The sequence below is a fragment of the Bos taurus genome, chromosome 28, assembly GCF_002263795.3.
Source record: "Bos taurus isolate L1 Dominette 01449 registration number 42190680 breed Hereford chromosome 28, ARS-UCD2.0, whole genome shotgun sequence".
NCBI classification, from domain to species: Eukaryota; Metazoa; Chordata; class Mammalia; order Artiodactyla; family Bovidae; genus Bos; species Bos taurus.
The window spans coordinates 29282539-29304003 of NC_037355.1; the positions used below are offsets into that span (position 1 = coordinate 29282539).

At 41.2% G+C, this 21465-nt stretch overlaps 4 protein-coding genes across 12 annotated transcripts in view; 1 reads left to right on the top strand and 3 right to left on the bottom strand.

Annotated features, from left to right (window-relative positions):
* The window catches only part of FAM149B1 (family with sequence similarity 149 member B1), a 50048-nt gene extending 45537 nt beyond the window's left edge, over nt 1-4511 (top strand). For all 4 annotated transcript variants that reach the window (XM_005226424.5, XM_005226425.5, XM_059882548.1 and 1 more), the window contains 4 exons: nt 672-795; nt 1033-1158; nt 2898-2976; nt 4156-4511. In XM_005226424.5, the coding sequence (XP_005226481.1) occupies nt 672-795; nt 1033-1158; nt 2898-2976; nt 4156-4229 (403 nt within the window). In that variant the 3' untranslated portion in view covers nt 4230-4511. The remainder of the gene's footprint in view (nt 1-671; nt 796-1032; nt 1159-2897; nt 2977-4155) is intronic.
* On the bottom strand, nt 4006-10823 carry DNAJC9 (DnaJ heat shock protein family (Hsp40) member C9). Of its 3 annotated transcripts, none has more exons than XM_059882490.1 (5): nt 10524-10823; nt 10214-10354; nt 9357-9611; nt 7095-7181; nt 4006-4255 (listed from the first exon to the last, which is right to left on the bottom strand). In XM_059882490.1, the coding sequence occupies exons 1-5, from the start codon at nt 10701-10703 to the stop codon at nt 4184-4186; spliced, it is 735 nt and encodes a 244-aa protein (XP_059738473.1). In that variant the 5' UTR covers nt 10704-10823; the 3' UTR covers nt 4006-4183. The 3 variants fall into 3 exon arrangements, with proteins under 3 accessions (XP_059738473.1, XP_059738474.1, NP_001192615.1); XM_059882491.1 differs by having other exon boundaries at nt 4006-4789; NM_001205686.1 differs by lacking the exon at nt 4006-4255 and adding an exon at nt 6327-6737 and having other exon boundaries at nt 10524-10812.
* Nucleotides 10824-14262: 3439 nt separating this feature from the next.
* MRPS16 (mitochondrial ribosomal protein S16) lies at nt 14263-16094 on the bottom strand. The gene is made up of 3 exons (NM_001075474.2): nt 15913-16094; nt 14986-15246; nt 14263-14503 (listed from the first exon to the last, which is right to left on the bottom strand). Exons 1-3 carry the CDS (start codon nt 15923-15925, stop codon nt 14370-14372), a joined length of 408 nt encoding a protein of 135 aa, NP_001068942.1. The 5' UTR covers nt 15926-16094; the 3' UTR covers nt 14263-14369.
* A 1330-nt stretch (nt 16095-17424) lies between these two features.
* The window catches only part of CFAP70 (cilia and flagella associated protein 70), an 83291-nt gene continuing 79250 nt past the window's right edge, over nt 17425-21465 (bottom strand). For 3 of the 4 annotated variants that reach the window (XM_024986691.2, XM_059882539.1, XM_024986692.2), the window contains 2 exons: nt 19041-19088; nt 17425-17752 (listed from right to left, as the gene is read on the bottom strand). In XM_024986691.2, the coding sequence (XP_024842459.1) occupies nt 17672-17752; nt 19041-19088 (129 nt within the window). In that variant the 3' untranslated portion in view covers nt 17425-17671. The remainder of the gene's footprint in view (nt 17753-19040; nt 19089-21465) is intronic. The other variant, NM_001205969.1, reaches the window with a different exon arrangement.

The window sequence follows — 21465 nt, forward strand, 5'->3', positions numbered from 1 at the left end:
ACTATACTTCTCTCCCAACATTTCTTAATTTTGACTTTATTGGTATATGATCTATACCAATAGAGCTATACATTCACTTGGGTATGAGTGGTTTTGATGTAAAATTAATCTCTCATCCCTCTGACAATGCTTTTTTTCCCGAAGTGGAAAAATAAGTTGCTTTGTTTTGTTCTGGGATATGAAAAGTATCGTTCAGCTTTAATTACTGTCTTGGGCATGAGTAATATTGTAACTGCTCCAAATCCTTTGGAAGGAAATAAAGTTTAGGATCCGTACCTGGGAATTATAATTTTTAGTGGAAAGGACAACCAGAAGGCCCAGAACTGTGAGTTTCATCAGATGCGAAATTACAAATCTATGAATTTGTCAGAAAAAATACAACTCAGGATAGGGAAAATTGTTTTATTCCAGTTCTTTGTGGGACAAAGGGTCAAATTCTGCTGTGCACTCAGGATGACGTTTCAACAAAAAATAAGAAAATACTGTGAAGAAAGCCCAAAATTTTCATTCTCCAAAATCCTTTGAGATCGCTTCATTTATAAGTGTAGGCAGCTTAAAGCTTTCTGTGCATGATATTAAACTCATCTGTTCAATGTATTTGATTCTAACCAATTTGTTTATATTATAATTTTATGCTTTCATATCTTGGTTTTTGCTGGTGGGATCTGCAGCCCTGTGGCGGCCGACTCGCTCTCCTCTCCCTCACCACTGCCACTGAGTCGAAATAATCTGCTGCCACCTATTGGGACAGCTGAAGCAGAACACTTGAGCACGGTGGGGCCACAAAGGCAAACGGTATGTCTCCTTCCTATTGCCTTTCCAATGTTTATAAAACCTCATAGTCAGTAATTCTGCAGGATCTGTGCTCTGGTCTTGACTTCTGTATTTTGTCAAAAGTACAAACTGAATTCTAATTTGACAATGGAATTGGAGCTGCTTGGCCTGCAATTACCATACCTGTTAGGGCTGATACTGGACACGCACAGCTCCACTATAAATTAACTGTTTCTGTAATTCTTATCCCTTCTGCAGAAAACCCATAGCGATTCCAGTCGAGCTCGAAGTGCTGTGGTGGATGAGCCTAACCATCAGCAGCCCCAGGAGAAGCTCCTGCTACCTGACTTCTTCTCCAGGCCCAATACAACTCAGTCATTTTTGGTAGTGACATACTTCCTCTATTGTCTGATAGCTGAGGAAATGGGAAAAAAACTAGTTTGGCAGGCTTAAAGCTTTATATGGTGACTTAATCAACTCTAAGAGTAAAAGCTGAGGTTCTAATAAAAATAGTGTTTTACATTTTAAGTATGTTTGTTGAAACTCTAACTGCTCTCTGCCACTCATTATTTTAACTTGTAAAAATAAGGTAAAAAGCCTTATATATAAATAGCAAATTCTAAGCAATTTAAAATTTAGATATTTCTGAGAATAAGCAAAAAAACGTTAAACCCCAGTGCATATCAGATTAGCATTACCTTCATTCTTTTAACATTGCTCTGAGGGAATTAAACAAAAAGTGGTAAGAGATTATGTTGTGGGCTGGTGGATGAGCAAGTTAAGACTTTCAGAGTTTTGTTAACTGGTGTTTGAAATGCTAACACTGTCACCACTAAATGTACATTTACTAGCCCTTTTACTTTTAAACATCAGAAACAACCTGACTGGGAGACTAGAGGTCATGCACTGACCTTGCCCCAAACTACAAGCCAGGAGCTCAGCCCCATGGCATTTGCTTTGTACAAGAGGGCTTGGAAAGCTCAGAGTGACTGAGGCACACTTATGGCTCAAGAACCAAGCACCCACATCCTAAACCAGTTTTCAAGACAGTGGTGTTTGCAACCCACTTATCTCAACTCATAATCCTTAAACTGTATCAGCCTAAAGCACCATATGATCTTTTTCCTCCATTAGAAGAGTGGTGAGAATAAATGAATGGGACATTGTACTGCTTCCTAGGGCTGCCGTTAACAAACTACCACAAACTGGGTGGCTTAAGACAATGTAAATCTATTCTCTCAGTTCCAGAGTCTGTTAAGTCCAAAATCAAGGTATCAGCAGAGCTACGTTCCCACTGCAGGCTCTAGGGAAGAATCTTTTCTTGCCTCTATTCTAGTTCATGAGGTGTTCAGCTTAACTGACTGTTTTTGTAAATAAAGTTTTCTTAGAGCAGAGCCACCATTTGTACTTTCTGTGGCTGCTTTCCTAGTTCCAGTGACAGTATGTTCCACAAAACCTGAAATGTTTACTATCTGGTCCTCTATTAAAAAAAAAAAAAGTTTGCTGACCATTGATAGAAAACATGGGGCTTCATCAGGAGAGGAAAAAAAAAAAACCCTCAAATCTCTTATTCCAATGCTGACAAGAAACTGAGATGTTTTTTATTCCAGAAGTATCAGCAAAACGGCATTGATAGCTCTTTTTTTTAGTATCTGCATGTGGATATTTTAGTTGTATCTTAAAACCTTTAAATCCCTTAAAGCAGTTTTGAAATGTTTGAGTCCCATATTGAGAGTCACATTTTAAGCATGGAGGTCGTTCTGTTCTGTTGTTTTAAACAGTTAGCAGGCAATGGAAATCAGATTCAAATTCCCTTGAGAGCCAATTATGAGTACTTAGAAATATTAAACCATATGGATTATTTATAAATGCTAAGATTTTCTTAAAGGCATATTAATAAAGTTGCAGAACTTGCAATTTTTACAAGTTAACAATCATTCTGTGGGCTGCTGGCTTGGGATTTTTAACTTGGAATGTTAAGTGTATATTCAGCCAACTGTCCCTCAGACTGACAGATGATGCCAATTACATTGCTGTCCGACTTTCCCTTGTAAAACAACTAACACATTATCCTCTGGAAGAAGTCACACTGTAAGCAGTGACTCATCTTCTCTCTTTTTCAGCCAGATACGCAGTATCGTCGTGTGTGTGCTGCTGAGTATCCTCACCAGGCCCGACCTGGTAGGGGATCTGCGGGGACAGGTGGGGTCATGGCTCTTATTTTACTACAGTCTTGTTAAGATCTTGCTTTTTTCCCATGCTTATTATTTTTTCTTCCTCCAGATTTTATATTTTGTTTTCCTACATCTTTGTAAATCATCTCAAATTCATTTTGGAATATAGGATATAGTAATAAAAAGAAAAATAAGAGAACTCTAACTGCTCAAAGCCAAGAAGTTCCAGATCTGTTTTCTCATATATAAATTTTCCTCTTGCCATTCTGGCAGAGTAAACAATGCTTTTTTTTTTTTTTTTAATATAAACAAATTAAGCCAAATAAATCATTTTCATAACATTCAAACACTGCATGGATTTTATTATGTAGGCAAAAACCTGTATTGCTATGGATTAAACTGCTCTAAGTTTTCTTAGAGCAGAGCCACCACATTCATTCAATTTAGTTAAACTGCTAGGCCAAGGTAAGAAAAGAAATTCACAATGTCAAGACATGAGGAGTCTGATTCCATCCCATTAACTTTTTTGTCTTCTAAGTTATATTCTATAGTTTCTATTTTCATAGGAGTGATAGGAGGAAATTTAAGAACATCTTAATTTTTCCTATAATGGTCTTCTCACCATCAGGGTCATTTTTTCCTTATGTTATAGGTGAAATTTAGAATTACCAGGCAGTTGAAATGTTTCCTGTTAATAATCAGATTAATTAGCAAGTATGTTAAAGTATGTTAAAAAGTAATCTGCCTGAAATCATCTCTGTAGTTCAAGTGAATTCTCTTAGTTCAGGTTCCTAGCAGCAACATTTAGTAGTCGATGCCGTCAGCAGATTCTGTTCTTGGATCAGTCCTCAGGGAAGCACTACTGCCTCTGAGCTACAGTTACTACATCTGGCCATGCTGATGGTCAAGTGTAACTAGTATAATGTTTAGCTAAGTGAAACACATTTTATTCCTTTTCAATTAGTGACTATTTTCTAAAATTAGGTTACTACATCACATCTTACATAGATTTTGTTTGTTTTTACATGATAAAATATGCAAACACGATTTTCACTGCTTTAGTAAATATAAACTTTACTACTTAGTCACAGTCTCCAAATTTAAAGTCTAATAACTGGAGCAAAAAAAGTCTGTACATAGGAGCTCAAGACGATCAAATCTAGAATGTCTATTCATGTTACTCTACGATGTTATCTTTGTCTCTCAGGTCCTCAGTTACATGGATCTACAAAATCTCAAAACAGAAGTGGACCAATCTCTAGAACCAGGCAGGGACCGTAGCACGAATGAGGAGAACTTGCTTCGGGCTGCAGGGAACACATGGGAAGATTTCACAAATCAATGTTCAGTCATCTCATGATGCAGACCTTGTATACAAGAGACAACCTGAAACCATCTTTGTGAATTATTTTGGTACAACAGACTGAGAACAGTATCAGCCAAAGACTACATGGGTACTGTTTCTATCTCCAGTTACTGTCTTCTGTTCAGCATAAGTTAATCACTTCACTGGACAGTAAAGTTTGTAGCCAAAGATGTAACAAATGAATAATTTCCTCCAAATCACTGCTCATGTTGTCTGTTAACAATGATCAGTTCAATTACTACAGCATTCTATCAGACTACGTGTACACAAAATGTAGCAAATCATTTGATAACATTATTATTGGCTTAATTACTTGTGTTAATTTATTTTAACATTATTGTGTTAATTTCTGGAGAGGTGTACTCACTTTTAAGTCATTTTTAGGAGACAGTTCCTTAAAAAACAGATGTGATTCCTAAATTTTTCTCTTAGATGTCCAAATCCATAGGCAGATATATATGGCAGGGATGAATAACTAAAAACATAAATGTTGAGCACTGGTATAAAGTAATCCATGTAATAAATAATGAATGTTTTTTTTCCCCCAGGTAGGACAATTCAGCCTTACAACAGCTGCCTGACATCAGGTTACACTTGTTTTCTTCTCAAAGTACTTTGGTGGTCATTTCCTACCCACCCCCTCAAACCCCTGCTGCCCCAAATATCACACCTGCCTTGCTAGATTTTCTCCTGCAGGTCTAAGAAAAGCAATTTAAAAATTTATAGAATCTTTCTGTTAGTGAGCCAGCAAGACACAACTTCTTAAAATTCCTGAAACCCTGCTGTTCTGTTTAGTATAAACATATACTAGAGCAAAGGAAGAGAACTTTGACATTCTTCTGATTTTCTGATTTGATATTCTTCTGATTTTCACATGGACCTTTCCCAAGTGCACTCATGAATGCAGCAATGGTTTTAACTATGGCTTAAACTTATTTAATTTCGTTGAATTTTAATTCTGATGATCATATTGGTTTTAGATCTTCTATTAATCTTCAGAGTTGATAAATTCAAATGATCATCAATTGGGATAATTTTATTGTTTCAAAGTGTTCTAATACTATCATATGAAGACAGATACAGCAGACAACCTGCATTAAACTGTATTTTTAATACAATTAAGAGTATTTTTTAACCTATTTGTAATCACAAACTGAAAACATGTCTTACGCTTACCTCAGATAAATTATGTACATGAATCTCAGTAACAGGAGGCTTGTTTTATGCATATGGTATTGAATATATTAGCTTACAAATCAGAGATTTTAAGTTGAACAGTCTCTAAAAAATTTTCATATATTCTAATGAACTCCTACCAATTCTACTAAATATAAATGAAAATCTCTGTACTATTCTCACAAATCAATACCATAAGTACATGATAACAAACCACTGGATCAAGACAGCTTGCCTTTCAAGGTCAGAGTTAACAATCATTTAGCCTCACCTTTTTATAGATGAGGAAACAAGTTCTGACAAGCTCAGTAACCTGACTCTAAGGACATTCAGCAGTTACAGAGGATTACAGCATCTCTTTATGGAACTTAAACCAGGCTATCTGCTACAATGCTGGCTAGAATTACTTTTCTTCTCTCCTTTATCCTAGGCACCATTCATATATTTAATAAATCATCTTTTAAATGATCATATTGGGATCACTTAAAAAGCCCTGGGAACTTAACAGTCATCTTTCACTTGATTATTTCATCTTGTACAATTCTTACAAAAGTGCTTGAAGTAATCTGAACACCTGTTTCTCCTATACACCTCAAGCAAAGAGTGCCAAACTTGGTTGAGGAGGGAAAAAAAAAGAGAGGACCTAGGCAAGAACATTAAGAGTGAAAGCAAACTGGCAAGTATTTGGAAAACAGATGCCCAGCAAGTGTCGAAGGCTAGGTAGAGCACATGTCCTAAAAAACACACACCACTGAATACCCTGAAGCTCACTCCTACGTGGCAAAATAACAACTGCTAAAAGTGGTAGGGACAGATCTGCATGCTAGAGAGTTCCTCATACAGGAGACACACAGAAGAGTGCTCTCGGGAAGCATTCCCCTCCCGCTCCCTCGGTGATCACCACCAATGCCTTCAGAGGAGGACCTCACAGAATGTCAGCCTATTTCTAGGATAAACTAAGACCAGGCTGAGAGAGTCTACTTGGTTTAGATAGTTGATCCAAATAATTTAGGCTTGAAAGACAACTTTTCTCAAGAGTTGAGTTGACTTCTGTCTTCAAATCTTGACTGTACCTTGCCTACAAAGGCATCAGTTAACACCTATGGACTTTTGAAGAGAATATTCCATTATTTCTTTTCTTTCTTGAGAGTCGTTTTTTTCCCTCCTCGTTTGGAAGGTTTGCAGTACTTTGCTTCCATCTGAGCCAGAAAATTGTCCATTTCCTTTTGCCGATCCTTTTGTCTGCTCTGTTTAAGAAGTTAAAACACAAGCTTTCAAAACTCAAGACTGTCCACAGAAATAAAGTATTCAGCAGTTGCTGAAAGGGAGAATAGGGAGTGACTGCTAGTGTTTAGAGTGATGAAGATGTTCTGGAATTAGATAGTGCTGATGATTGTAAAACCTGATCAATAATATACTAAAAAACCACTGAATTATACCACTGAATTGTACATTTTAAAAGGATGACTGTATGGTACCTGAATGTCTTAAAAGATGAAAACAAAATGCCTACAATACTACATAAACTCCAAAGAAATATTAGCAGTAAGAAGCAGAAATTGGAAGAAATGGCGGTAAGCTTCACAGACAACCTGACAGTTTACCTGAATGGCTACTTTCAAGTTATCCACTCCTTCATCAAGCCCCAACTCCTTCCTGCTCATTTCTGCTTCTTTAGCCTCTTCCTGAGCCTAAAACAGAAACTCGTGTGAGATACAATGCCAACCTAGCAAATACTAAAAATACACCCTCTTTCCCAAAAGTAAATCTGTTAAGACCATTTCAATTTGAGGATTATATAAATTAAAAGGATAAAATCAAGCAGTAGATCCTCTTTTTCCAATTAGTCGGAGAAGGCAATGGCACCCCACTCCAGTACTCTCGCCTGGAAAATCCCATGGATGGAGGAACCTGGTAGGCTGCAGTCCATGGGGGTCACTAAGAGTCGGGCACGACTGAGCGACTTCACTTTCACTTTTCACTTTCTTGCATTGGAGAAGGAAATGGCAGCCAACCCACTCCAGTATTCTTGGCCGGAGAATCCCAGGGACGGAGGAGCCTAGTGGGCTGCCCTCTATGGGGTCGCACAGAGTCAGACATGACTGAGGCGACTTAGCAGCAGCAGCAGGTCATTTGGTTCCATAAACCATAGGGGGACAGTAAGGAAAACAAAATGCTAGAAGAGCTAAGAAAGGTCACTTAACCAAGGATGCCCTCAAACGTTGCCAGGACACAGGCACCTCAGATTCCTCCTCTGGAAACCAAATTTACTACATGTGACTTGTGGTAGCCAAGAGTGCAACCCTGGTTTAAAATTTCCCCTAAGTAGTTAGGATAAACTCTAACAAATTCCGTTTTAACGTTTCTTTACCAGATTTCAAACCCACCTCCTCTTGCCAAATTTTACTAGGGCACTGATTCCAAACTACTACAAGAATACCTTGGGAAAGGTTAGTAAGTTCATTCTCCAGGGCAACACCTAAGACTATGAGAGGCCCCAGTCCCCAGAGAATTTTCTCAACAGCAATGAATACTATTAATACTGAGAATGATGATATGTTAGGACCTTGTTACTCTAATAAAAGAGTTTCCTCTGCCTACTTCAGTCCTTGAAATCAATTTTTTTTTAATACTATTTTTTCTCTAAGTTTGCAGAACTCTTTGTCAAAACTATTCCATTCCCCACTCCACCCCACAAACTCTAGGGAAGTTTCTCAAGCTAATAGGCTATTACTGAACACAGCTGTGCTCAGTTTCACCTAAAAAAAGTTGCCAACTTAAACTGTCAGCTTGAAATCTAGACAGATGTAGCCTATAAGCCAAAGTGATGATCTTGATACACATTCCACTTCTCTCAACACACTTGTCAGGTTTTTCCTGCATCTTTTTACATAAAAGCCACAGACCTAACTCCACCTCCAATTCAGCCATACAAATAAAGTACCCACCAAAAAGCTACAGTCTTACACTATCTGCTCTCCCTAGAGTTCCCATTATGAAAGCCAGGCTGAGGCAAGAGTGACTTTAATACCAGTCCGGTCTTCCCCTAAAGACCAGAGGCACAGGTATTTGTTACCTTGAATCTGCTCCCTCCTGAACCCCAGATGTCCTTAAGCTCCTTTCCCTTGCCATCGTCCTTCCCCTTACCAACTCCCCAGTTTAATATGGGTGAAAAGGACACACAAACCACAATCCTTGATACTCTACAAAATTGTACCTCAAAGGGTGTTTGGAAATACATCATTATCAAAATAAACTGGTTTTTGGTTGTTTTTTTTTTTCACTCACCCCATCTCCCCATTTTTTTTTGTTTTTTTAATGTATATTCTGGGTCCAACTCAAGAATCGAAGTGAGTTAAGTCACTCAGTCATCTCCGACTCTTTGCGACGCCATGGACGAGCCTACCAGGCTCCTCCATGGGATTTTCCAGGCAAAAGTACTGGAATGGGTTGCCATCAAAACTGGGCAAGAATACAGGAATTTGAATTAATAAGACATAGTCCTACAGTCTCTGTCACCTTCTCACCCCTTAACCAAGTGAGAATGTGGAGCCTAGGTATCTGGATTCTGTTACTTTACTGCCTTAGAATGCCTCAGCAAGGTTAAAAAAATTGGCCCATATGAAGAATATTTCAGTGCTACTTTCAAATGATACTGATTATCTAATCCACGCAGTAAAATCCTTTTGAGCACAACAGAGTAGGGGAAAAAAGTTTCTCTTAGTGAGCTCATTAAGTTAGATGGCAACCAGAAAAGAAGTTAAGCCTTATCTTTATTTCAGCAGTCTTATATATATTTTCGTTGTTATATATATCCTCAAATTCTTTTGGGAAGTAGTCAAGATATATGGCATTCAAAATCTTACCCTCCTTTTCCTTGCATTCATCTTCTGCTTCGATTCTTTGACAAAGGCATTATAGGATGGGACCTCTCCAGCATCAATGGCTTGTTGAATAATGTGCCTTATCCTGGGTTCTTCTGTGTATTGCACACACAGCACAGACTCCATAATCTGATCCATGTCACCCTTGAAGTCCAGATAGGCCTGTTTAATATCAGTCAGCTCTTCTTCAGAACCTTTGTATGTCTTCTCAAAAGCCTGAATGTCTTCCAGAGATATCTGAACAAATGAGAGACACATGCTGTAACTTTGATTCAAAGTTAATTTTAAATAATCGGAATACAAGAAAAAAGTTAACTCAGGTGTCAAAATATTTCTCCCCAAATACAACAGCTGCTTGAGTTGAAATTGTTGCAAGGAAGCAAATTTTCTATGCTAAAGATTTTCTAGAGTTCTCCCTAGTCCAATCTTCAGAATTGCTAAGCTACACACCAGAAAATTTAAGTGAAGTTTCCAAAGGTGAGAAGAGACCCAGAAAAATACTTGGGGCTTACACCTGGCTTTGTAAAATAAAGCATATATTATAAAAAAATGTAATGTCTCCCTTTCACTACACTCTACACCAAGAGTTAAAGGCCCATTTCAGTAAGTGTGTGCATCTATGTATGTACGTGCATGTGTTATAACACACATATATACATGGTTCAACAGAACGCTTAAATTTGCCCTTCTTCAAAGAAGTGGGTCTCTCTAATATTTAGAGACCAAATAAAAAATCCTCATTCTTAACAACACAAAACGCAAGGTCTTAGAGGCATTCAATAAAGGTTTATTGAATGAGAAATGGGAACGGTCGTAAGAAAATCCCCAGAGTTCTTTACCTTTTTAAAGAGTAATCTCCAATAGGCCTCCCAGTCCCGGTCTTGGCTGAGCACATCAGAATCCTCGTCCACTGTTCCCTGTTCATCGTATAATGTTCTCTGTTCTTTGTCACTCAGAACGGAGTAGACCTTTCCAAGGATCTGCGGGAAAGAGTACACTAAAATCACCCTTCCGCCTCTCACTGAAACCGCGCCGCGAGAAATAAAGATTAGAAAACGCCAGGCCGGGCTCGGCTCACTCTACCCCGAGAGGCAGGGCGGTCATAAGACGGAGGGAAGCCCGGGCGGCCGTGGATAGAGTCTAGCGCACCTGGAAGCGGCGGGTGGCGTCTTCTTTGTCGCCCTCGCCCACCCGATCCGGGTGCACCTGCAGGGACACCTTGTGATAGCCGCGTCGGATCTCGCCGTCTGAGGCCTCGCGCCGCACGCCCAATACTTGGTAAAGGTCGGCGGTGCCGAATAGTTCTTCGCACAGTTCCAGAAGCCCCATGGTCGGCAGCGGTGCGAAGGGGGCGGCGGGCTCAGCGAAAACACCTGACCCAGCCACACTAAGTACAGCTCAAGAGCGCCTACCTTTTCCCGCGCAAAAAGCCCGAGGCGCTAGCGTCACAAGAGGCGCCGGAAGAGGCGGGGTCACGCCGCCGCACTTTACGGCCGTTGAGGGATGGGGGCGTGGCCAAACGGGACTGTCAGGATTGAGGCGGTGAGTCTCCCATCACCGCAATCTCCTTCCACAAGTTCTCTGAGCTCCGGACGTCCTCCCCTTACTCTGAAAACCTCATCCCTACCTTTTCCCCAATGTCCCAGCTCAGTTTATGCAACAATGTAAAGGTTCATATTAGGTTGAACCTAGCGCTGCTTTCTTTTTGCCTTTTTTCCCAGTAAAAAACAGCGAAACATCAGCATTTGGCAATCTCATTTGGTTTAAATTTGGGGATCACAACAGATTGTGGAAAATTCTTAAAAGAGATGGGAATACCAGACAACCTTACCTGCCTCCTGAGAAACCTGTATGGGCTTCCCTGTAGCTCAGACGGTGAAGAATCGGCCTGCAATGGAGACCTGGGTTCGATACCCCAGTGGAGAAGATCCACTGGAGACAGGAATGGCAACCCACTCCTGTATTCCTGCTTGGAGAATTCCATGGACTGAACAGAGGGGCCTGGCAGGCTACAGTCCATGGGGTGGCAGAGTCAGACACAACTGAGCGATTAACTACACTACTACAAGAAGCAATAGTTAGAACCAGACGTGAAACAATGGGCTGGTTCCAAATTGGGAAAGGAGTCAGTCAAGACTGTAAATTGTCACCCTTCTTATTTAACTTACATGCAGAGTAAATCATGCGAAATGCTGGGCTGGATGTATCACAAGCTGGAATCAGGATTGCAGAGAGAAATACCGAAAACCTCAGATATGTAGATAACAACACCCTAATAGCAGAAGGTGAAGAACTAAAGAGTCTCTTGATGAGGGTGAAAGAGTGAAAAAGCTGGCTTAAAACTCAATGTTCAAAAAACCAAGATATGACATCCAGGCCCATCACTTCATGGCAAATAGGGAAAAAACAGAAACAGTGACTGACTTTTTCTTTGGCTCCAAAATCACTGCAGATGGTGACTGTAGCCATACAACTAAAAGACGCTTGCTCCTTGGAAGAAAAGCTATGACAAACCTAGACAGTATTAAAAAAGCTAAGTGCTGAAGAATTGATACTTTCAAACTGTAGTGCTGGAGAAGATTCCAGAGTCCCTTGGACAGCACAGTGATCAAACCAGTCAATCCTAAAGGAAATTAACCCTGAAAATTCATTGGAAAGACTGATGCTGAAGCACCAATTATTTGACCACCTGATGTGAAGAGCCGACTAATTGGAAAAGACCCCAATGCTGAGAAAGACGGAGGGCATGAAGAGAAGGGGACAACAGGATGAGATGGTTGGATGGCATCATTGACTCAATAGATATGAGTTTGAGCAAACTCTGGGAGAGAGTGAAGAATAGGCATGCTACAGTCCATGAGGTCGTCAAGAGTTGGACACGACTGAGTGACTGAATAACAAGTTGGGACTGCTAGGCAGGGACTTTCCCTTGAGCCCTGCAATTGTAAAAACCTACATTAAACAAAAAGCACAAAATACCAGTCTTCTAAAAATTCTCTAATTGATAGTTCTAGATTTGACATTTATTACAGAATCATTTCCATTCACCTTCCAGTTCCTGAATCACCTTCCACTTTGGTGGAGATAACATGATCCAAACCCCCATCTTGATAAAAATATAAGCTTTAGCAACAAAGGCTTTCTAAAGTGCAGACGTGGGTTTGAGCTTGTTGGATTTGAGATGGTGGCAAGACAGACAGATGCAATCATCCAAGAATTGGTGAAAAATCTGGGCCTGGAAATCCAAAGCAAGAGGAATAGAGGAAACTTCGGAAATCAGGGAGAGGATGAGCTTACACAGAAGTTTCCATATGTGTGTCTTAAAGACAAGACAGACCAGGGCACAAAGTGAATACGCGAATTAGCAGAAATTCATCAGCTCAAAATAATACCTATTTCACATCAGTTCCCTTCATTGGTCAATACTTTCCAGAATTACATTTTCCTCTGCTGCTGCTGCTGCTGCTAAGTCCCTTCAGTCGTGTCTGACTCTGTGCGACCCCATAGAGGGCAGCCCACTAGGCTCCCCCGTCCGTGGGATTCTCCAGGCAAGAACACTGGAGTGGGTTGCCATTTCCTTCTCCAATGCATGAAAGTGAAAAGTGAAAGTGAAGTCGCTCAGTCACGTCCAACTCTTTGTGACCCCATGGACTGCAGCCTATCAGGCTCCTCCGTCCATGGGACTTCCCAGGCAAGAGTACTGGAGTGGGGTGCCATTGCCTTCTCCAACATTCTCCTCTACTCTACCAGTTAAGGTTTCTCCAAAGACTTCAAACTCTCCAGGGTAGACTGTTCTCCTTTAAACTTTGAAATGGTTTTCAAAGCATTTCTTTTTCCTACCTTCAAGATCAAACTCCCATAAAGTCAGTTGCTCTCTGCCTGTCCTGCCTTTAAATCCTCCCCAAAGCAAGTGGAGGCCATCCAGTGACAACTCAGAGAGCCTTGATGACCTGAGTTTGAGGTGGCTGGCAATTATTCTCAGAATACAAAACTGAGAATAGGTTGGTACAACAATAGGGCTTTAGAATCTCCTCTATAAATCTCCCATATTTTAGTTTTACACCAGATTATGAAATTTATATTATTCAGTGTGACGACTAAAGCCATCTAACCCTGCTACAGTTATGGTGGAACAGATAACAGGCTTTTGGGAGACACAACCAGTCATTTATATTAACCATGATACCTCAACCTAATTTTGTCATTGACTTTTAAAGTGGACTTTTGAAAAGCCCTTTATCTTTACTCACTACCCCCACTACAGACATAACATGTTGGAAAGGGCTCTCCAGGTAGGAACACTGGGGTCTGACTCTGTTCTGCCCAATACTAAAACTGTGTGGCCTTGACCGAGTTTCTACTTCTGAACCTCAGCTTCCCCACTGATAAACTGGAGACAATCCTACCTAATTTCATGATACCTTATAATTCTCACCAATAACCTTGCATGGAAGTTGTACATAGGTACTTTACTTTCTTCCAGTTATTCTTTCTTTAAAAAGTAGATTATTAGAGCCTAAAAGCATGTAACAAACTACCTTTGTAAATTTGAAATTGTGTGTTGACAAGACAATGTAAATCTGCAATTACAAAAACAGTAAGTGAAGTAACTGTATTCTTGAGTTGGTGGGATGACCATAAATGATTAAAGAAGGAAATACTTGGAAAGGACACAGACATGCTGGTTGGGGACTTTGAAACAGGGAAATCTTGGAAGGTAGTAGGCTATAAAGTTGCCCAGGGGACCTAGAGTCCAACCTCCCCCACAGCCACTGTCTTTCCCCTCAAGAAGGCTGGAAGAATTAATTAGTATCTATACCCAGCTTTATGTCGATCAAGAACAAACTTCTCCCAGGGCTCTGTTCAGATCAGGCCAGATGATCATGGATGACTTAAAAAATTCCATTTATTGACCTCTAAATAATAAAACTAAGTGTTCTGCACAAATATTTTAAGAGGACTTCAAGTTTGTTTCCACTGCTATGTTCACTGAAGTCAGTTCTCTTTTGTTTCTGTAGCCTCTGTATCTGTTTTCTGAGCCGCTAAGAGGACTTCTTGTGCCCGTTTCCGTCGCAGCCTCTCAGCATTTGTGATCACCATCGGGTGCAGAGGGAAAAAGCCAGAAAGACCTAAAAGTAACAGGATTTTCATTCATTATAACAATACAAACTAATGTTTACCTGGGAACTTAGTTTCACTTACCTGAAGTCTAGCAGAGATTTGATCCAAGACAAAGATTCAAAACAAATTCCTTACTTGCCAAAATGTTTTTACCTCTTCCCCCAGCTCCCTTCCTTCCATTTACTGCAAGGTCACAATGGATGTTGTCTACTTCTTAACACTATTTTCCTTACTTGAAAAAATGATCAACTGACAGTCATGCAAGACACACCATTCCCATTTTTTTTAGCATAAAATCTCAGTCATCCAAAAGGTCTCATGAAGTCTCTACAAAAGCAATCTCCAGATTTCAACGGGCAACTAGATCAATTTCAGTTCTCCCTCCAGTCCTGATTAGCCTGGAGATAGTGAAAATCATTCTTAATTCTCATCATCTTGGAAATGACTTCAATTTAAAATCCCCTCAAAGAGGTAAGCTTAGCTGAGTTACCCAGAAGCTTTTCCACAGGCTTTGAGAGGTGGGCTCCACAGCCAATCCAATGCCGGATCCGGTCCAGGTTGAGAGCAACGAGTTTCTCTCCATGACTGTTGGGCATTGGATCATAGGAGCCCAGCTGCTCTACGAAACGGCCATCCCTGGGACACTTGTTGTGAGCAGCCACGATGCGGTAGAAAGGCCTGTTGGTACAGCCACCGAGCGCAAGGCGGATGGTTAAGTGGCCTCCACGGTAGGCCTTGCAAAGGACAGTAGCTGTAGACAAATAAGTGGTTAAGACACAAGAATCGAGTGCACAAAATGCAGAAAATGAAATGAGACAACCCCCTTCATCCACTGAAATGTCCTTACTGCTGCTGCTTAGTCGCTTTAGTCGTGTCCAACTCTGTACGACCCTATGGACTGCAGCCAGCCAGGCTCCTCTGTCCATGGGATTCTCTAGGCAGACTATTGGAGTGGGTTGCCTGTGCCCTCCACCAGGGTATCTTCCCGATCTAGAAATCGAACCCGGGTCTCCTGCACTGCAGGCAGATTCTTTACCTCTGAGCCACCAGGGAAGCCCAAAATGTCCTTCCTTTCAACCAATTCTTGTCAGTCTGCCTCAGAAACCCTTTCTTTGTGAAACTCCTCTTAAACACTCCAGCTATACCCAACGCACTCAACACAGGCCTGCTATTTACTGTCTCTGGAACAAGCTGAAGCCCAGCTGCCTCATCTATAAAATGAACGCCATTTATCTCATAGGAGTTCAGCGAAAACTTTAAAAGCGAACAAGAAAACCACTGAGGGCAGAATCAAACGTGTGCAGTTTCAGGTACGGACTGTCTCTAGCTCGTCTAGGAGAGCGCAGCTCCAGTCAGTCCACACTCCCTCTTATCCCCACGACCGCCCGGAAGGTCTCCCAAGGCCCCCAGCACTCACTGAGCTGGACCATGGCGCAGCCGGCGGGCCCCGGGGCCTGTGCGCCAGTTGCGACGCCTCGGAGCTTCCCGGAGCCGGAGCGAATCCGCTCTACGGCCTCCGGCTGCGCGGACAACCCACCAGAAGGCTCAACGCTGAAGAACCGCGGACTTCAACTCTCCGCCACTCCAGCCCAGGCACCTTGGTACCGGAGGCGGAATTGTCCACTCGCCCCGCCTCTTCCGGTCCCGTCCCTGCACTTCCGTAACACAACACGGAGAGCCTTAAGGTGTCTTAACTGCCACGAAGAAGGAGCGGTACAACTTGGGAATGCTCTGCGAGCCGAGCCCGATGGGATCTCCGGCCCTCACTGCTCTGTAGGTCTCTGCCCGAGGGAGGAATACTGGGAGAATCCCGGAAAGGGGTGAAGTGAAAGTGTTAATCACTCAGCCGTGTCCGACTCTTTGCGACCCTATGCATCGTAGCCCACCAGGCTCCTGGGTCCATGGGATTTCCCAGGCAAGAATTCTGGAGTGGGTTGCCATTCCTTCCTCAAGGGGATCTTCCTGACCCAGGAATCAAACCCGGGTCTTACGTATTGCGGCAGATTCTTTGAGACCGCTTTGAGACCAGCAGAGAAGGCCACCATCCATCCTTCCAGCAAATGTTTTCCGAGCACCAGTTAGGGCCTAGGCGCAGTGCCAGAGAACGCAAAGATGAAAGAGGGCTGTCCTTGCCCCTAGGCAGCTGACAGTCGTGGCGGGAGGTGGAGGGGCAGGCGGTTGTGGGCCGGCGGGGAGAGACGGTGAGGTTACATCAGAGTAACTAGGGGTGGTCAGTACACAGTCTTGGGGTGAGCAGAAGAGATGGTGAACCTAGTAATTCCTCAGGAAGACTTCATAAAGGAGGTAGCATTAGGGCTGAGACTAGAGAAGAACTATAAATGAATGTAGAGTTGATTTTATCCTGTGTTTACCAATGTGCCTCTCACTTCCCCTCCTGTTTTTCCATGTCCCTCTTATTCTCTGTGTCCTCCTTTAAAAAATAAAGACAGGAAGCCTTTATTTTTGGTTTTGCTGTGCACTGATCCAAGAGGACAAGGGTGAGGTATGGTTCCTTTGTCATTTCTAGCCCTAGAATAACGGCCTCAATTGTGAGGAGTTTTATATCTATTAAAGAGTAATGGATCCTTCATGGAGCCCTTGTGATTTACATCCATGAAGATACTGTAAGCAAAGACCACTCGATTCAGCTTCTCTGTTCACTGTTAGATCTGGGCACAACTCATGTGCTCTTTGTCCTAATGCAGTGACCCAGCACAGCATTCTTCCTTTCCACCCACCTTAGAAAATGATGCCTTAATTCCTAAGTTCCAGTAAGTGAACCTGGTCACAGATCTTAGCAGTTGACTTCCTACAGGAGTAATTCTGATAAGCTTTCACCTGAAACTAATAATGAACATACTATACCTTACTTATGCACACACACACAAATAGTTATATTCTTATGTATATCTCAGCATACCATAACTGATGAATTCTGAGTTTTTTATTTAGATTTTTTTTTATTGCCATCCAGTTAACTGTCAAACAGTGAAACATCCAGTAACAATAGCCATTCAGTAAAACAATGGAAATAAATGAATGGGTATCAGTTATATTGATGATCCTTTCTTTCTTTATCCCCAGTTTTTATTCTGGTAAAACATCCAGGGTTTAATTTCTCTTGGAAAGAAAGGGGCTCAGCATCCTATGCAGAAAATTCTTCAGGTAGAAGGATGTCAGAAAGATGGATTTCCAAAGCCAACCGTCTCCTGAACCATGTGGAGCTCTGCAAGCAGATTCTCATCTTTCAGTTTTAACTGTGTAAGAGGTAGAAGGGAAGAACACATACGTCACCCCTGACATAGTTATGTGGAGATTCCTTATTTGTGGGGCCACAGCTAAAGAACATAGTTCCTCAGGTTGGAATTGGCTCTTCCTATATTCTCTGTTTCATGGTAACTCCATTAAAAAGTCCTCAGAACACTGTGCTGGTTACATGGAAGTGTCCACTTTACAAAAATTTACATGGTATGAATGCTCACAATTTGTGCATTTTTCTTGTGTAAAAAAAAAAGTTTATTTTTAAAAAATTTACCCTAATACCCAAATATATTCTTGGCAGGTGAGAGACAGGAATAAAATACATAGGAATCAAAATCATTAGATTTGAATTTAATTTTAAAATCTCAATGTGTAATGGACACATCTAGTTGCCTACAAATCCACTCTCCTCTTTTACTAACAAAATCTTCATTTCTTTTCAGGGCAGCAATGTAGGCAACTAAAAAGCGACAGAGTTTCCCTTGCAGCTAGCAATAATTTCAATTGTGATCAATGAAATATAAGCTAAAGTCACATCTCTTTAAAGGGAGGTGAAATAGCTAGTGTGGCCCTTTTGTCCTTTGCCTGCTTTGATCTTTACTATACTTGAAATATGCATGTGATAGCTTGAGGTACAATGGCTGTCTTGCAACTGTAAGGGCTGGGAACTTCATGTTATGATAGGTGAAACAGAAAGAGGTTGGGTTTCTGTTAACACTGTGGAGCTGTGGTACCAGTATGTTCTGGACTTTTCATTAGATGAGAAAAAATAAAACTCCTAATTTGTTTAAGCCACTGGCTTCCAAGTCACATTATTTGCAATCATAACTGATAGACTAGACCAGGGATTCACAAGCAATAGCTCATGAGCCAAATCCAGCCTGCTGCCTGTTTTTGTAAGTAAAGTTTTATTCGAAATACAGCTGTGCTCATTTGTTTGCATATTGCCTGTAGCTGCTTTTGCACCTCAAGGGCACAGTGTGGTAGCTACAAGAGAGACCACGTGGCCCACAAATCCTATTTTGCCCTTTACAGAAAAATTTGCTGACTGCTGGACTAGAAGAACACCTTCATTTTGTATGTGAGGATAATGAGGCCCATGGAGGGTAAAAAAAAGATATCCCATGGTAATATGTGGGGTATGGCAAAGATGGTAAGAAAGTCCTCTAGAAAATCTTCATATCATGAAATGCTGTGAAGTCAAGTCCTGAATTAAGCCAGCACCTTCCTCCTAGCATTCCCAACGTCAGTATACTACAAATAGCAAAGGTATCTGCATCATACCTTCATCGTGTACTTGTAGGCCTGCTCAGCTTCCAGTTGCCGTCCAGCCTGAAAAAACAGCACAATTTAGTGATGATGACATACCATAATCATTCAAAGGAGAAGGCACACTGCCGCCATTGCTACCTAAAGCAGAAGATTCCACAGCTTCTTGGTTAAGAACCTCTGAATGAAGAGTGGAAGCAGGAAAATGAAAGGTGGGGGGAAAACCAGATAGTAAATATAATATATACTTATAAATAAATATATATATATTCCTCCTCCATTTCAAATAGCTGAAAGACAACTTGGCCTTTTTTTTTTTTTCCTGAAAGCACCATAAGTCATTTGTTCCTCTCAGTATTGAAGCTATTCTGTTAATATTAGCTCTCACACATAGCACTTGCTTTGTAGTTTACATTGTTTTAATCACTTACACTTTTAAAGTGCTTTACTTACATATATACCACTATTATTTACATTTATATTGTATATTATTTACATGACACTATTATTTATAATTCCCAGTTTACAGATAGAGAAGTCTGGGCACAGAGAAGATAAATAACTTGCCAGGGTTATGAAGCTAGTAAATGGGGTTTTAAAACAATACAGCCTGGCTCCAGAGTCCAAGTTTTTAACTGCAAAAATTTATCCCATCTCTATGAATTGGAAGAAGCAGATACTGGCATTACTTGCATGTAGATCTGGATATGAAGGGAGAACACTACTTCTAGTTATTTCTTGTATGAAGTACTCATGAAAGACTTAAATGAGAATAATATGACTTCACTAATAGACTTCACTCAGCATCTGCTGGATCATCGAAAAAGCATGAGAGAGAGTTCTCAAAAAACATCTGCTTTATTGATGATGCCAAAGCCTTTGACGGTGTGGATCACAACAAACTATGGAAAATTCTGAAAGACATGGGAATACCAGACCACCGACCTGCCTCCTGAGAAATCTTATGCAGGTCAAGAAGAAACAGTTAGAAAAAAAAAAGAAACAGAACTGGACATGGAACAACAGACTGGTTCCAAATTGGGAAAGGAACATGTCAAGGCTGTATATTGTCAGTTCAGTTCAGTTCAGTCACTCAGTTGTGTCCAACTCTTTGCGACCCCATGAACCGCAGCACACCCGGCCACCTTGTCCAACACCAACTCCTGGAGCCTACCCAAACTCATGTCCATTGAGTCGGTGATGCCATCCAACCATCTCATCCTCTGTCGTCCCCTTCTTCTGCCCTCAGTCTTTCCCAACATCAGGGTCTTTTCAAATGAGTCAGCTCTTTGTATCAGGTAGCCAAAGTATTGGAGTTTCAGCTTCAACATCAGTCCTTCCAATGAACAACCAGGACTGATCTCCTTTAGGATGGACTGGTTGGATCTCCTTGCAGTCCAAGGGACTCTCAAGAGTCTTCTCCAACACCACAGTTCAAAAGCATCAATTCTTCGGCCTTCAGCTTTCTTCACAGTCCAACTCTCACATCCATACATGACCACTGGAAAAACCATAGCCTTGACTAGATGGACCTTTGTTGGCAAAGTAATGTCTCTGCTTTTGAATATGCTGTCTAGGTTGGTCATAACTTTCCTTCCAAGGAGTAAGTGTCTTTTAATTTCATGGCTGCAATCACCATCTGCAGTGATTTTGGAGCCCAAAAAAATAAAGTCTGACACTGCTTCCACTGTTTCCCCATCTATTTGCCATGAAGTGATGGAACCAGATCCATGGTCTTAGTTTTCTGAATGCTGAGCTTTAAGCCAACTTTTTCACTCTCCTCTTTCATGTTCATCAAGAGGATCTTTAGTTTTTCTTCACTTTCTGCCATAATGGTGGTATCATCTGCATATCTGTGGGTATTGATATTTCTCCCAGCAATCTTGATTCCAGCTTGTGCTTCCTCCAGCCCAGCGTTTCTCATGATGTACTCTGCATATAAGTTAAATAAGCAGGGTGACAATATACAGCCTTGACATACTCCTTTTCCTATTTGGAACAGTCTGTTGTTCCATGTCCAGTTCTAACTGTTGCTTCCTGACCTGCATATAGGTTTCTCAAGAGGCAGGTCACGTGGTCTGGTATTCCCATCTCTTGCAGAATTTTCCACAGTTCATTGTGATCCAAACAGAGGCTTTGGCATAGTCAATAAAGCAGAAATAGATGCTTTTCTGGAACTCTCTTGCTTTTTTCATGATCCAGCAGATGTTGGCAATTTGATCTCTGGTTACTCTGGCTTTTCTAAAACCAGCTTGAACATCTGGAAGTTCGCGGTTGACGTATTACTGAAGCTTGGCTTGGAGAATTTTGAGCATTAGTTTACTAGCGTGTGAGATGAGTGCAATTGTGCGGTAGTTTGAGCATTTTTTGGCATTGCCTTTCTTTGGGATTGGAATGAAAACTGACCTTTTTCAGTCATGTGGCCACTGCTGAGTTTTCC

Bases quoted from the DNA above. Each gene is read 5' to 3' on its own strand.
- MRPS16 (NM_001075474.2), bottom strand. The intron at 14,504-14,985 runs GTAACTCAGCTA...TGTTACTTTTAG, and splicing joins GCCTGTGGAAAAGCTTCTGG to GTCTTTCTGGCTTTTTCCCT.
- DNAJC9 (NM_001205686.1), bottom strand. From the start codon at position 10,703: ATGGGGCTTCTGGAACTGTGCGAAGAACTATTCGGCACCGCCGACCTT. The intron at 10,355-10,523 runs GTGCGCTAGACT...TCTTTCCCGCAG, and splicing joins ACGCCACCCGCCGCTTCCAG to ATCCTTGGAAAGGTCTACTC. The intron at 6,738-7,094 runs GTAAACTGTCAG...CTTCTTAAACAG, and splicing joins ACTTGAAAGTAGCCATTCAG to AGCAGACAAAAGGATCGGCA.